At 41.4% G+C, this 14,173-nt stretch overlaps 1 protein-coding gene across 4 annotated transcripts; it reads left to right on the forward strand.

Moving 5' to 3' along the window:
- The first annotated feature begins 610 nt into the window (after nt 1–610).
- Nucleotides 611–13,741, forward strand: ttll4 (tubulin tyrosine ligase-like family, member 4). Of its 4 annotated transcripts, XM_034574630.1 has the most exons (22): nt 611–921; nt 1,917–3,043; nt 3,845–4,334; nt 4,756–4,930; nt 5,032–5,111; nt 5,212–5,275; nt 7,164–7,282; nt 8,003–8,113; nt 8,364–8,440; nt 8,561–8,755; nt 8,894–8,976; nt 9,097–9,225; nt 9,313–9,435; nt 10,212–10,310; nt 10,850–10,984; nt 11,082–11,216; nt 11,415–11,511; nt 11,671–11,881; nt 11,986–12,053; nt 12,160–12,230; nt 12,311–13,317; nt 13,350–13,741. In XM_034574630.1, the coding sequence occupies exons 2-21, from the start codon at nt 2,414–2,416 to the stop codon at nt 12,498–12,500; spliced, it is 3,282 nt and encodes a 1,093-aa protein (XP_034430521.1). In that variant the 5' UTR covers nt 611–921; nt 1,917–2,413; the 3' UTR covers nt 12,501–13,317; nt 13,350–13,741. The 4 variants fall into 4 exon arrangements, with proteins under 4 accessions (XP_034430521.1, XP_034430522.1, XP_034430523.1 ...); XM_034574631.1 differs by lacking the exon at nt 611–921 and having other exon boundaries at nt 2,125–3,043; nt 12,160–12,224; XM_034574632.1 differs by lacking the exon at nt 611–921 and having other exon boundaries at nt 2,125–3,043; nt 4,777–4,930.
- Nucleotides 13,742–14,173: the final 432 nt, after the last annotated feature.

The raw sequence follows: 14,173 nt of genomic DNA on the forward strand, positions 1-14,173 counted from the left end.
AAGTACAGAGGGAAGGAATCTGGGAAATGGAGGGAAGAAGGGGGAAGAGGAAAGGAAAGGAGATGAAAGTGTGAGAAAGGACAGGAGAAGGGTAAAAGGGGGGACATAAGGAGGTAAGGAAAGTGATGAAGGAGGGAGGAGATGAAGGACAGAAGGTAGGGCTCCTCTAGTGTGTCCTCTAGTGATGAAATATGGGATGTACACGTTTCTCTGGTCCATCAGAATAAACTGCTGCTTATACAGATTTCACTCACAGAGAAGGTTATTTTTATTTTACAGGTACTTTGGTCCCTGGGAGTTTATTTGGACTGAATTAGTGAAGACAAAAAAAATGACTTAAAAGCACCAAAGCACTGAAATTAAACAATTATTGAACTTGTCTGTTTTCAGGAGAAGCTCTCCTCATATTATGTGTTACAGTTAACAAATTAGACATGATCATGCCTGATTAAGATAATTAAATATCTATAAAGTTGCCTTTTGACTATAACCTTTTTTATATCTCTGATATAAATCAAGATAGATGTCAAGAGAGGGTTACATGTACCAACACCAACATATATATATAGATATATATCTATATATATATGTTGGTGCAGTAGCAGCTGTTGACCGGTGGGGGCGCGGTGACGCAGCAGCTCACGGAAACGTGGACACCAATAGACGATCTTTTGCTGTGACGTGTCACTCTGATATTTCGGCTTCTGTCTGCGATGTAAGAAACTGTCGCTGCTCGATAAACCAACATGTCAGCGTCACCGCGGGAGATGACGAAGCTGTGAATATTTGTTATTCCACCGGTATCAACCCTGTGTTTTATAACTGACACCGGTGCAGCGGAAACACCGGGGGAAACACCGGGGCACAGTGTTTGTGTTGTCTGGGTCGCTGTTGCGAAGCTAATGCTAACCGGAGCCTCAGGTAACTGCTAGCTAAACTAACAGTAGCTGTAAGAATGGCGCAACTGTGGTCAGAGAACAAACTGCTTTAAAAGTCAAGTCTCGTCTTGAGCTAATGTTTTTATTTTTAAATGATTACAACCGGGCTGTTTGCTAAAGTTAGCCGGTTAGCCAGAGCTAAGCTAAGCGGCGTGTCTCACACACACACACGTGAGAACTCACCTCTGCTGAGACTGACAGCAGCGACAACACATTAAAATCACCAATATATTATATTTACTTTAGTGACACAGGTGAACTAACTCATCTCATGTACTCTTAACTGTTCAGTGTATTTCACGTTTGTAACCGCGCTAAAATTATGTTGTTAACTCTTTTAGTGTGACGTTTTTGATTGTTGTCTTTATGTAAAATTCATAGATGGTCGAACACATTTTTATTTAAATGTGACATTATTTCTTATATTTACAAACAATAACATTGTATCCTATTGGGGTTATTTTGATCCTAATGATAATTTGAAAATGTTTTTTTTAAATAGTTTTTTTAAAAACAGTTCACTATTTTGTATCGATATATAACGATACATTTTATACTATTTCTTTTAAGTTTAGAGACAGATTTAGTTCCTGAGCAGCAGAGAATTACCAACACTGAGGCCCAACAGAAAAACATTTTCCAAATCACAACGCATAAGTATTATATCAGTATGTATTGGACTTTTTGTTATGTTACTATTGAGTCTAAAATTCAGTAACCTGAAACCTGTTAATTTGAGGTAGAGGTCAGTAACTTGAATTTTAGGCCTGAAAAGGTCTTTGAAAACTACAAACGTGGAATTGATAAGAGATCTCCTACAAACGCTCGGCCAGAATTGATCTCAGTTCACTCAGCTTGTCTGTGGTAAAGTTTACATAGTCTTAAATAATCTGTGCGAAACCTGCAGAAATCCTCACATTGTTTCATGGCCCAGCACAAGGATCCTCTCAAATTCACTGTGATTGTCTTCTTGTGTAGTTTCCACAGAGACAGCTGACAGTTCAAGCAACTGAGGAGGATGATGGGAGCACTCAATGGACTCTGCTATCTACCCTCAGGCCAGGAACCTTGATGTGAGAGTCACATTTCATCCCTGAGGGTAGTTAAGAAGAAACAACTTCTGGCTTATAAACTAATGACACCAAGACTACTTGACATAGCCTCGGCCTTATGTCAAACTCTGAGTGTGACTGTCACTGCATCGGTGGTGGCAGTTATGTGTGCTGTTGGTCAGGATTTGTCGAGAACTTGTAGTCCATCTACAGCAACCAACAGAAAATGTACAACTCCATTCAGCTGGAGCTGACACCTGAGAAGTGACTCACTGAAGAACCAGTCACTGAGTGAGGAGCAACCAGGAGGGCTCCTCCACCTCAAGCTCATTTAGTATCAACTTGACTGTTATTTCCCACCCAGGACCCCAACCCAGAAACTCAGCCCTTCAGAAATAACCAAGTCTTTGTTGGGGCGGTGCCATGCCCACCAATCAGTCCTCCCCCTGGGGTGGGGGAAAGATACGATCTTGCTCTAATGCAGACAGTTCCACCACTACAGCCGTTGTCAGTACACATGCCAAGACAGTTGTGGCCACTAAGGTGCCTTTTGGTCAGACCTCTCTAGAGCTCTTCAGACGAAAAGACCAAGCCAAACCTTCATTTTCTCATGTTGCCTCTTCTGCATCCCCTCTGAGACAGACAACAGTTGCCCCCTCTGAGAACGGGGACAGATATAAAACCAACACCCAGAGCCAATTCACCGCTGTGCCACATGGGTCTCCAACCCTGCCACAACTACGTAATGGGATACAGATTCCAAGCCAGGTACTGGCAGCAGGGCAGAAGCAGGTTGGCAGTAGCCTCACAGGGACCAATGCTTCCTCCTCCATCTATAAGCAAGAATGGCAGGTTGGATTTAACGGTCAGCTGTCGGGTGCTATACAGAAATGTACATCGCTCCAAACCTCTCCGCATGAAAATGGCGTATCGATGAGCCAACATCAGGCTGCATCCAGTGATGCACCGCTGGGATCTGAGCCACTTTTGTCTGTTTGCCATCAAGACCTGTTCATAAAAGGAAAGTCCATCCTGCAAACAAACAAGTCCATGGTGAGAATTGATGTTTCATAGCAGTGAGCCTTTAAAAACGATACCTCACTCCACTAAGTCTGATCTTTAATATTCAGGAGATACGGTGCTTGTTGTGATCGTAAGAATTTTAAAAAGGCTTAGTTTAGGTTTGAGGTTAATTTGTAGCACCTGCTGAACGTTAAGAATTATATTGGACACCTGCATCTGGGCAACCCATAGAATGTGATGGAGGCTGTATATGATGGCCTGTATGTAACAGAAAATGCCAAACGAGGTAAGTAATAATCTGCAGTTCATCATTCAATCAAGTTTTAATGGAATTAAAGAAAATAAACCAAGGCACTTTTTCTATAGCCAAGATTAACAATGAACCTAGTAACGGCCCACTGGCCTTCATCAGTTTATATGGCCTGTGTGTCACAGATATATTTTTCATTAGCCACACGATCAAAATTTGTAAAAACAAAATGTATCACCCCTGCACCGTAAATCTTTATCAAGTTTGTTTATATTATGTGTTTACTGTCAGATGATACATCATGTCATGAATTTAAAAGTTTTATACAATATTCATTAATTCATTATTTTCTTTAGATCTGTTGTTTGTAACTAAGTATTACAATATTTTATGGAACTCAACTGAAGAGTATTTAGCTCCAGTAAGATCAAAAGAGGACAACAATTCAGTCAATAAATTACAATTAAAATCAGATTTTTTTTGTCACCTTGTTGAAGCGGATACTTTCATTTTAATATCAGTATCTTAACACTTGTAATATCAAGTGTAATATCTGACATCTCCTGGTTTTGTCTCCCCAGCTTGAGGCTGCAGACTGTTCCTCTTCACCATCAACGCCTCCTCTATGCCTTGCTCTTTGTGAACATCAGGGGGCAACATTGGGAAACGATGCCTCCAGCCTTGATAAAACAACATTGGAAATAAGAAGCACAACAAGAGAAATGACGACAGGAAGATGCCATTCTGCAAAACTGCCAACAAAACCCAGTCCGACACAAAACAGTTGCACAATAATAACTGACTCAAACAATCAATTGCATGTAAGCGATGGTCCTCCTGCAGGAGGACCATCAGCAACAACAAGCAGTAAGCCCCAATCTTTTGCATCACTAGACGTAAATAAACAGCCCCCAGAAAGCCAATATGCAGCAGGAAGCTCCCTGACCTCATGCATAGGACACGGCCCTCCCGAGATCAGAACCTCTCCAAACGGCCTCATGCCAACTGTGCTCAGTGCCAGTGTCAGTGCCACGCAGGAGCAGCCGCCCACGCTGCCGCACGTCACCCCAGGTAATCAGAATGATTCGGTTGTTAAAACTTTTGGATGATAGATTAGTAGATTGTCTGGTCATTTGATCTACATCTTTAGAGCCAAGAATGTGGAAAAAATTATGGAACAACATAAATGTCCGAAACAAAATGTTATCTCTGCGATACGTGCACATCTCACTATAGCTTTGTAAGAATGGTCCTATGTTCTCTATTTATATATTTTAGTATTGGCTACATCACAATGGGGGAAAGGTGTGTGATTGTTAAGGTGCAAAAAATATGGACTTTAACAAAGCACGGAGAAAGCTTTTTTTTTTTTCCTAAAAAAACATGAAATATTGTCAGAATATCAGAAATAATAGACATAATTTAATTCATTAAAGCATGACACCAGAAATGGTCAGAAACTGAGAATGTGTTGCTGCTCCTTCTCTCGTAGCTGTGGCCTCCCCTCCTGCAGGAACCTTGGTTGGTTCTGTGACCACTCAGATCTCAGCGATCCATCTAACGAAGCAGGGACAGCCTGTCTCCATGTCATCTTCCTCTCCCTCCCCTTCTACCTCCTCGCCCTCGCCAACAGAGGAGTGTGTAGTAGGAGAGACTCACCTATCAGGGTGAGAAACGGCTGATTCCCTCTCAATCAATCAGTGCAGTTCATTTATTGACCCTTTACATTCTCAATCTGAAGATTTCACCTTCTGTTAATTGTTTCCAGAGCGGCGGAGTGTGTTATGCAGGTGGATGGAGTTGAGGAGGAGCTGCCTGATGAGCTGGAAAATGCCTGTAGTGACGACGGTAAGGAAACACAGTATAACTCTTCATTGTAGTACAGCTTATTCAGCCGGTAATCAATACAGTTTAAAACAATGTTTTTTAACTTTGTTCCTATCATCAGATGATTCAGACTGTTCGTCCATCACTGGCTCTTCTTCTACGGCATCCATTGGCCTCCTTTCTAGGTGAGACACACTGTGTAACCACACACACACCTGCACAACTAAATCATTTCTGTTCAAATTTTTGGCAGGTTTTTTTTCGTCTCACAGAGCAAAAAGCTTTCTTTTTACTCTTTCTAAATTCACCAAAATGATAAGATCACACTACACGTCTTTCAAAGTTGTTGATAAGATTGACTTTATTGTCTTCATGGGGAAATCTGCTTTGGGCACTGTCCAGCCTGCAAATAATCACTGTGAAGTTCACATTACACGACTTGCTGTCTTGTGAGTCTTGCTGTCATGAGTTTATGCTACAAGACTGACTTGTGATGGGGTCACACACTACATCAGGGGTCCCCAACTGGCGGACTCCGGTCCAAATACAGACCGCGAGAGGTTTCCACCCGGACCCCGACTCTTCTTCACTCAAAAATTCAAAACAACAAAAAAAAAACATCAGCGGCCTAGTTTGACATTTAAGAGACTTTTAATCAGGCATATTGACACCAGCCCAGGGGGGGGCGTCTGGGTCCTATGTGTTGCTATCATACACTGTGTAGGTTGCTAGGTAGAGAGAAGCACGCAGATGGAGACACTCGTATGTAAGCGAAATCAGGAAAGTTGACGTTGAAACCTGAGTCTTCCGAGAAGAGTGGACAGAAAAGTATGCTTTTATTCTTCCTGCAGTGAGCTCAACGAGACCGGTGTGTCTCATTTGCTCAGAGTCTGCTGCGGTTGTCAAAAGTGGCAATTTAAAACGCCATTACGAAACTAAACACAGACACTTTGAAGACTCTTACCCGCAGCAGTCCGAGGTAAGGACGCGGAAACTAAATGAGCTCAAAGTCCAGTATGAGCGATCTAAGCGGGTCCTCTCATTCCCTCTCCAATTTTTCATATTAGCAAAGACAAACAGAGATACACATGTCAGTAAAAGGCTCATATCAGTATTTATCAGTCAGCCAATAACCCCAAAAAGTTCTCTGACTGGTAAAATGTTGGGGCCCTACAAATATCCTACTTTCAAAATAAGTTTATGAGGTAATGATGCAAGTTTGGCTCAAGCCTTCATGTGGTTTCATCATGGCCATAAAAAAAACAAAATACACAGTTCATTTTCTTCCTTCTCTAACTTACACACCTGAAAATGTCTTTTCCTCACATCGCCCATCATCGTAGCCTGCTTTCTAATTGATCTCCAAAAATATCCATCGGTCAGAGAATCTTTGTGTCTCTCTGCCTTTATCTCTCAGTGCATTGTTAAAAATGTCCTGAAAGCAGCAGAGCGTGGTGGAAAGGTCCGCAGCATTGTGTGTCACATTGTTCTCCACTGTGATGGCCTCAACAGTAGAACTCCCCACCAAAGACTCGGAGCCGATTCTCTGCTAAAACAGCCTGGATAGGGAGCGCTATTCACTCTGGTTCTTTTTGTTGTTGTTTGTTTTTTAACCCCAACCTGCTGATTTGTTTATGCGTTCATTTACATACACCACCACCCCCCCAACCTTTTCTGTAAGCCACAGCTCCTGCATAGTTATAGTATAGAGGGAAGTTGGCCTGGTCTGGCTGTAATGCCTTTATGTACCTGTCAGTGGTGGAAGGATTTTACTTACAAGATCTGGAAGACGAGATTATCATCCCCCATCATCATCTCTTTTTTCCTTCCTTCCTTTCTTTATGACTGTCATGTGAGTGTTTTTATTAATTCGTTTTTTTAATTGAGTGTTATTTTCACGTGACTTTAAAAATATTGTGTTAAAAGAATGCAGAATGCAAGCATTATTCATTTTGTTATATAAACAGAAAATTATTATTTTTGATAATAGTAGATATTTTTTGAAGAATGTGATTATCATGATCTGATTATTCTTGTATGAATGTATGTATACTCCCTTTTTTTGTCTTTCAGTATCGAGGAGCCAATGTCATCGGACGCGGAGGATGTTCGAGAAGAGCGACCAGCGCTGGTTCCCAGTCTGTTCCCCCTCATCCCTTCAACACTTTACTTCAGCACCGCCAGTGAGAAAGGTCAGGACACTGTTGTTTTCTGTTGTATAAAACATAGGAGGCAAAGTTAAGCTGAGCTCAAACAGTCATTTAAACACCTGTCAAGGGACCAATAAAAACTCTGTCAGCTACATATTTGATATATATGTCTTCGGAAGTGCTTTTAAGGTGTGATTATGACGCGTTATATTTTTAGTCATTTGTTTTTATTTGAGAAGACAGTCAGAGAATCTTTTTGTGATCCTCACACCTTCCAGAATGATGGAATATCTGTTATCAGAGCTGTTATTTAGCAAAAATCTTAAAATATCATCCAACTGATTTGGATTTTTGGGAGCCGAAACTGATATTGGGCAGTAAAAAATGTCTGATATTTATTTATTTATTATGTCAATGATTCCTAAAATGTCATCAAACCCTTATGACAAAGAATGCTAATTTAATAATAATTTTACAGTTTAACCATAAAATGTATTATAAATATCTATTGTTAAAAAGGATACACAAATGAAAAAATATATATATATGTAAGGGTTAGTTTATCATATTTTACAGCATTTTATTTTATGTCAATTTGATTGTTTTTTAAATGTACTAAATAATTTTACGGTTGCATATTTCCAGTATGTGTTAAAATGCATCAAAGTGTGTGAATATGTGTCATATCTTCAGCCTGTGAGTTTTATTTGTAGAAAGATATGGCAATAAAATAGTTACAACTTTGTGTTGTGTGCTCTGCAGTGGAACTGCTGCCTGCGGAACAAAGACGACTGTTAAAATGGAAGATGAGCACCGTCACTCCGAATGTGGTCAGACATACCATCGCCAGGTCGCACTTCAAAGTCACAAAGAGTAAGTTGGTGTGTGTGTGTGTGTGTGTGAGAGTGACAGTTGCTGCACATATTTCAGAATCCATCATACAGAGAGCGACCATGATCAAAATATAAATATATGCCAGATGTGTCGATTCAATCATTACAATTAGATTGAGAACTTTGGACGGCAGACAAAAACATAGCAACCATTTTAAAACTCAAACTTTGCAGTGCGGATTTAGAGTAAGAGGAAGCTGTGATGTGATGATTGTCTGTTGTTCATGTAGAAAGCCATGACTGGCTGGGCTGCTGGGGACACCACATGAAGTCTCCTGGTTTCAAGGCCCTTGGAGAACACCAGAAGGTGAGAAACTGTGAATCTGATCCAAGCTTGTGTCTCTAGGAAGCCTCAACTTAAAGAAAGGTGAAATTATCTAATTATCTTTTTGATCTTCGTAACACATGTTTTTTGTTCGTGTCCTAGTTGAACCACTTCCCAGGAACCTTTCAGATTGGCAGGAAGGACCGACTGTGGAGGAACCTCTCCAAGATGAAGGCTCGCTTTGGGAAACAGGAGTTCAGCTTTTTCCCCCGCACCTTCATTCTTCCTCAGGACATCAAACAGCTCCGCAAGGCCTGGGAGGATGGAGTCTCCCGGCAGAAATGGATCATCAAACCTGTATGTTCTTCCAGTAAATCTTCATTTTGCTGGTTTACTCTTAGCTATAATAAGCTAGTTTTGACCATGATGCTTAAAATATCTTGAATTTTAAGCCAATATATGTAGTTTATCTTTTGATTATATTGTTTCTAATAGCCTGCATCAGCCAGAGGAATAGGTATCCAGGTCATCCACAAATGGAGCCAGATGCCACGTAAGAGACCACTACTAGTTCAGAAGTAAGTAATCCAGATGTGAGCACCACTGGTTTGGAACAGAGACCCTTTCCCAGGACCTGACGCCACATTCCTCATCACTCATTTGGGTTGAAACTTCATAATGTAGTTGTGTTTTTGCAGATACCTTCACAAGCCCTACCTCATCAGTGGCAACAAGTTTGACCTGAGGATCTACGTCTACGTGACATCCTACGACCCGCTCAGGATTTACATCTTCACCGACGGGCTGGTTCGATTCGCCAGCTGCAAGTCAGTTTTCCCCACAGCCACCACAAAGACAAGTCAATGTAAAGGATCTGAGCTGAGGTAACACCTCTGTCCTCTTTCCTGTTGTAGGTATTCGTCTTCCATGAAGACTCTGAGTAACAAGTTCATGCACCTGACCAACTACAGTGTCAACAAGAAAAACTCTGAATACCAGACGAACAGCGATGACAAGGCCTGCCAGGGACACAAATGGTAACAGAGAGGTGTTTATGTTTGAGGTTACATGCACACAACTACATTACAGTTTTAAAACTAACCATTGCTTCTACATTCACGCCTGCTGTCCACTCTGGAGTTTTTGAGTGCTGAAAATGCAGGTCAAGTTTTATAAGTTTTTCTAACACTTCCTGTTCCACCTCGTCGTCGCTCCAAGAAAATAAATCCCTGCTCTTATTTTGAACCATTGTTTATCTTTCGTAGTTTTATTTTGTAACTTGAGCAACCAACTGCAGCCAAGCCACTTCCTGTTTCCCCCACATGACCAGTGTACGGAAATGTGAATGTTTTTAGTTGTGTTAGCGTGGACATTATTTCTGATAAGGAGCTAAATTGGCTGTGTAGACTAAGATCATTTTAAATTAACAACGCTGCTTTAAAATGAAGATGTGGACGTAGCCTGAATAAAAGGGAGCGTGGAGGTAGGGAAAGGGTTTATTGGAAGAAGTGAAAGTAGGGAACGAGTGAGGATTTAGGACACAGTCTGACTGAATAATAAACAACACTTGGTATGAGAAGTGTTTGGAGGGAGGAATTTATTTATTATATTGCATTCTGTTAATTTGGGTCTTTCCAAAGAGTTTAAATAAACCAACAATTATAATTCTACCTGAAAATATCTTTGGGCAGAGAAGCCGTTTTGTAAAAGTGAAACTCCAACCCGCTCCACATCTTGGTGACTAACACACTGTAGTGTTTTCTTTCTCTGCTCATAGATTCACTCTTAACAAATCCTGTTTTTGTGTTTTCAGGGCTTTGAAGGCCTTGTGGCAGTTTCTCGGCTCTAAGGGAGTCAACACCACTTCGATTTGGGAGAAGATTAAAGACATCGTGATCAAAACCATCATCGCGTAAGTTTCACTCATTTAGTCATCAAATGCTGGAAGTTATCGAGCAGATTTAAAATGATTTAAATGTTTAAAAACCTGTAACTACCACCATCATTGAGATCATTTGGATTTAGGGAATCAACAGGTTTTGTATCTTTTAAGTTTATTGTCTTTTTTTTATTCCTCCTTGCCGGCGACGGCCATTGGCATTATGTTTTCGGTGTGTGTGTGTGTGTGTGTGTCCATCCACATGTACATTGTTTTGTTTGCTTAGCTTTAAAACCTAATTAAATTATTGGCAGAGGTATGTGCTCTACCCAGTGATATTCTAGTTCACAAGTTAGTTTTTATGCTGCAGTAAAAAAAATTCCTGGTTCAAACGTGAAGTGAGCTACAGCTGATCCTCCACTCCCTCCTATTTGAAACTTTGGGGAAACATGAAATTAGCTCAGTTTTGCATTTTGCATGAAATGAAGTGACGACTGACTGGAGACGGGGAAACGATGAAATAATAATGACGATGAAATGAGCCCTCCCTCTTCTGTGGGTTGGTTTTTCAGGTCAGAACCGTACGTCAACAGCCTGCTGAAGATGCACGTTAAGACGTCGTACAGCTGCCACGAGCTGTTTGGCTTCGACATCATGCTGGACGAGAACCTCAAACCCTGGATCCTTGAAGTTAACATATCACCCAGGTAATATGCACGCACGCACACACACACACACACACACAAAATCACATGCAGGTTTTCAAACCAGATCTTTTAAACTGTCGTCATGTTTCTGGTCCAGCCTCCACTCCAACACAGCACTGGATGTTGCCATCAAAGGTCAGATGATCAGAGATCTCCTGAACCTGGCCGGCTTTCATGTTCCACAAAAAGATGTGGGCGCTCCCTGCAGCTCCGCCTCTAGCTCCACCAGCAGGTAGGGAGGAGGTACTACTTCTCAGAAGCTTAGGTAGGGTTCACACCTACATTGTTCGACTGAATGGAAACTAAGCAGTGATAGTTTAGGAACAACTAGTGCAATTCAATGTACAGCCTCAGAAATGACCTTATTGTTTAACTAACCCTCCTCTGTGTGTGTGTGTGTGTGTGTGCGTGTGCGTGTGCGCGTTTGAAGTCTGTGTGGAGGGTCGAGGGAGAGGACCAAACCAGACCTGTCCACTGATGAGAAGGTTAAACGGGCATATTACCTCACACAGCGCTACGCCGACCAGGTAAGCAAATACAAATGAAAGTGAATTTACATTAAAACAATATATGTTAAATCACAGGTAAAAAAAAGTAATTGCATTTAATTTATTTCAAAACTTTTAAAGAGTTAGAAATTGCAACAATAGCAGCTCTGTGCTCAGGTTTCCTCTCGTCTCTGTCAGGACTTCCTCTCCACGGTGTTGGATGTCTTGACTCCAGAGGACGTTCGCGTGCTGACAGAGAGTGAAGACGAGCTGAACCGCCGGGGAGAGTTCGAGCGAGTTTTCCCAAAACCGTCATCGTCCCGCTACCTCCGCTTCTTCGAGTCTCCGAGATACCTCAACATCCTGCTGGATCAGTGGGAACGGAAATACTGGAGCAACAGGACAAAAGGTACGTGTCTCTCCTCACTTTGCTTTAAAGACGGAATAACACACAGAGGAGGAGGAGAAATGCTAAAACTGTGTGAAGTTTTTAATTCTCTGTTGTGTGTGCAGGGATCAGTCTGCTGCAGACTCTCTGTCAGAAAGGAGTCCATCTGGGAACCACCGACCCTGCTCATATAGTAAGTAACTGTGGGAAGATTGAATTAATCTGAATAAATGGTGATATTTTTATAATCAGAAAGTTGTTGGCTTGATTTAAAATGTTTAATAAATCTGTTTGTGTAGTGGTCCAAGTGTAGCTACATCTCCAGCATTGAACCTCACAGACCAGACCTCGTCAGCCCATCCAGATCCAGGTACAGTAACACAATAGAACAACAATATACAACACAGTATAGACCGATTCTCTAAAGTTTCCTCCCGTCCTGTTCTCCAGGGTTGTGGTGAGCCATCATCACCGCTTACATCATGATGACAATGATGACACTTCGGACAGGGAAGTCACTTGCGTCTCCAGTCTTCCTGTTTCGCCCAGTCCTGGATCCAGTGTCACCAGCAGTGCCTGCACGAGCCCTCAGCCCAGTCCCACCCAGAGCCTGCTGCCACACCAGTTCGCCTCGCTCTGACCATCCGGTTTGCCAACATGACGCTCAGGGTCGTATTTAGCCTCATCCTTTTCCTCAGCACCCTTTTAATTCCCGTCTAATAGCTCTTAAAACTGTCTCTCTAGATGAGAAATGTACTTAGAAGTTTGAAGCCCAGTCTTAACAAACACTAGAAGGGAGTGAATTTTGGTTTTGAACAGAATTGAAGTGAAGCGTTACTGAACCAGATACTAAAATGATTTTGGGCAAGAAGCAGCTTTTTGAAGTATTTTAGTGCTTAAGTCATGAGTGTTGCAGCTTATCCATTCTAGTCTTAAAATACTGAAACATCAGTGAAAATAAAACACCTACAGAACGACACCAGTGTTTTTTTTTTTTTTTTTAGCCTTATAAGTTTAAATGATGTATATGCCCATCAAACTCCAGAATTCTTCCAAACCTCTGAGCAGCTTCAGTTAATTTCTTTGCAGTATAAAATCACCCAGCAGAAACTTGCAGGTGACACGTGGTCGTCCATCATGGTCACATTTACAATAAAACATGTTGATTCAGTACAAACGTTCAAAAGGAGTCAGCAGCGTTACCGTTGCAATGAGAGCGCAGTTAGAACCCTACGCAGTCAACACAACGCCATCTTGCAAGGCCATTTAAAATCGACAAATAAGTTCTGCTGTTTTGTGACCGAGAATGAAATAACTCCTTATAGTATTTTAATCCATCATGCAGTATGTAAGGATAAGTCTTAAAACTCTGGGATGTTTTACTGAAACCTGACGGTAATTCTCCCGCAGCAGGAGATTCATGTCCCCCTCATACCTAGAGTCTTGTGCCATTTTCAGTATGAACATCTGCTAAGGTAGAAATCTCCAGATCCCCTGCTCCTGCACACGTTAGTCCTCATTGGCCTTCGGTACAAAACCTAAACTGTGAATTACTCCTGCTGGGCTTCCTTCCAACTTGGCTAGAGCCTGACGGAATACAGGTTTTTCGGGGATGATTTCGATACTGAGGGAGTAAAAAATCTTAGATACTGATATATCGACTGATGTATATTAAAAAAGAATTGACAATAATTCCTTAAGATGTTACTATCAAACCCTGATGACGCAGTATTAGCCAAGCTTCACACATCCACCATTAAAAGTCAACACTTGTAGGCCACTATGGGTAGATAGGTATGTTTGTGCATAATCTTAATAAATATATCACTTTTTGTCTTATTTGGAAGTTTCTAAAACAAAGGTTAAATAAGGTCAAACATAAAACTATTGGTATTGGAGTATTGGTCCCTATTTCAATTTTGAGAAAGGTCAAATTTTACGACTTTATTCTCATATTACGATTTAATAATTTTTTCCTTCAACATTGCACTAATGCTCCTGTGTACTTATCTTATTCAGCTGCTCTGAAATGAGGCTCATAGGCTCCTGAGGACTGAACTGAGCTGCTTTCAGATGTGCACTGAACTCCAGACATTTTCCAGAGGGGCTGATTGTAAGAAAGCAAACGACCGAGTCAGTTGCTCCAGACCATTTCCAGAACCTTACCTGCCAGCTCCCTCGGAAAATGTCCAAGTGAGTCCATGAATACAGCAGGAAAATGCCCGGAAAAATTACAGCGAGCAAGTTGACGATATTTTCCTGTGAACGTTCAATCTCCTGCTGTGTTCTTCATATGTGAAAGATAAACTCTAA

The sequence above is a fragment of the Hippoglossus hippoglossus genome, chromosome 21, assembly GCF_009819705.1.
Source record: "Hippoglossus hippoglossus isolate fHipHip1 chromosome 21, fHipHip1.pri, whole genome shotgun sequence".
Lineage (NCBI taxonomy): Eukaryota > Metazoa > Chordata > Actinopteri > Pleuronectiformes > Pleuronectidae > Hippoglossus > Hippoglossus hippoglossus.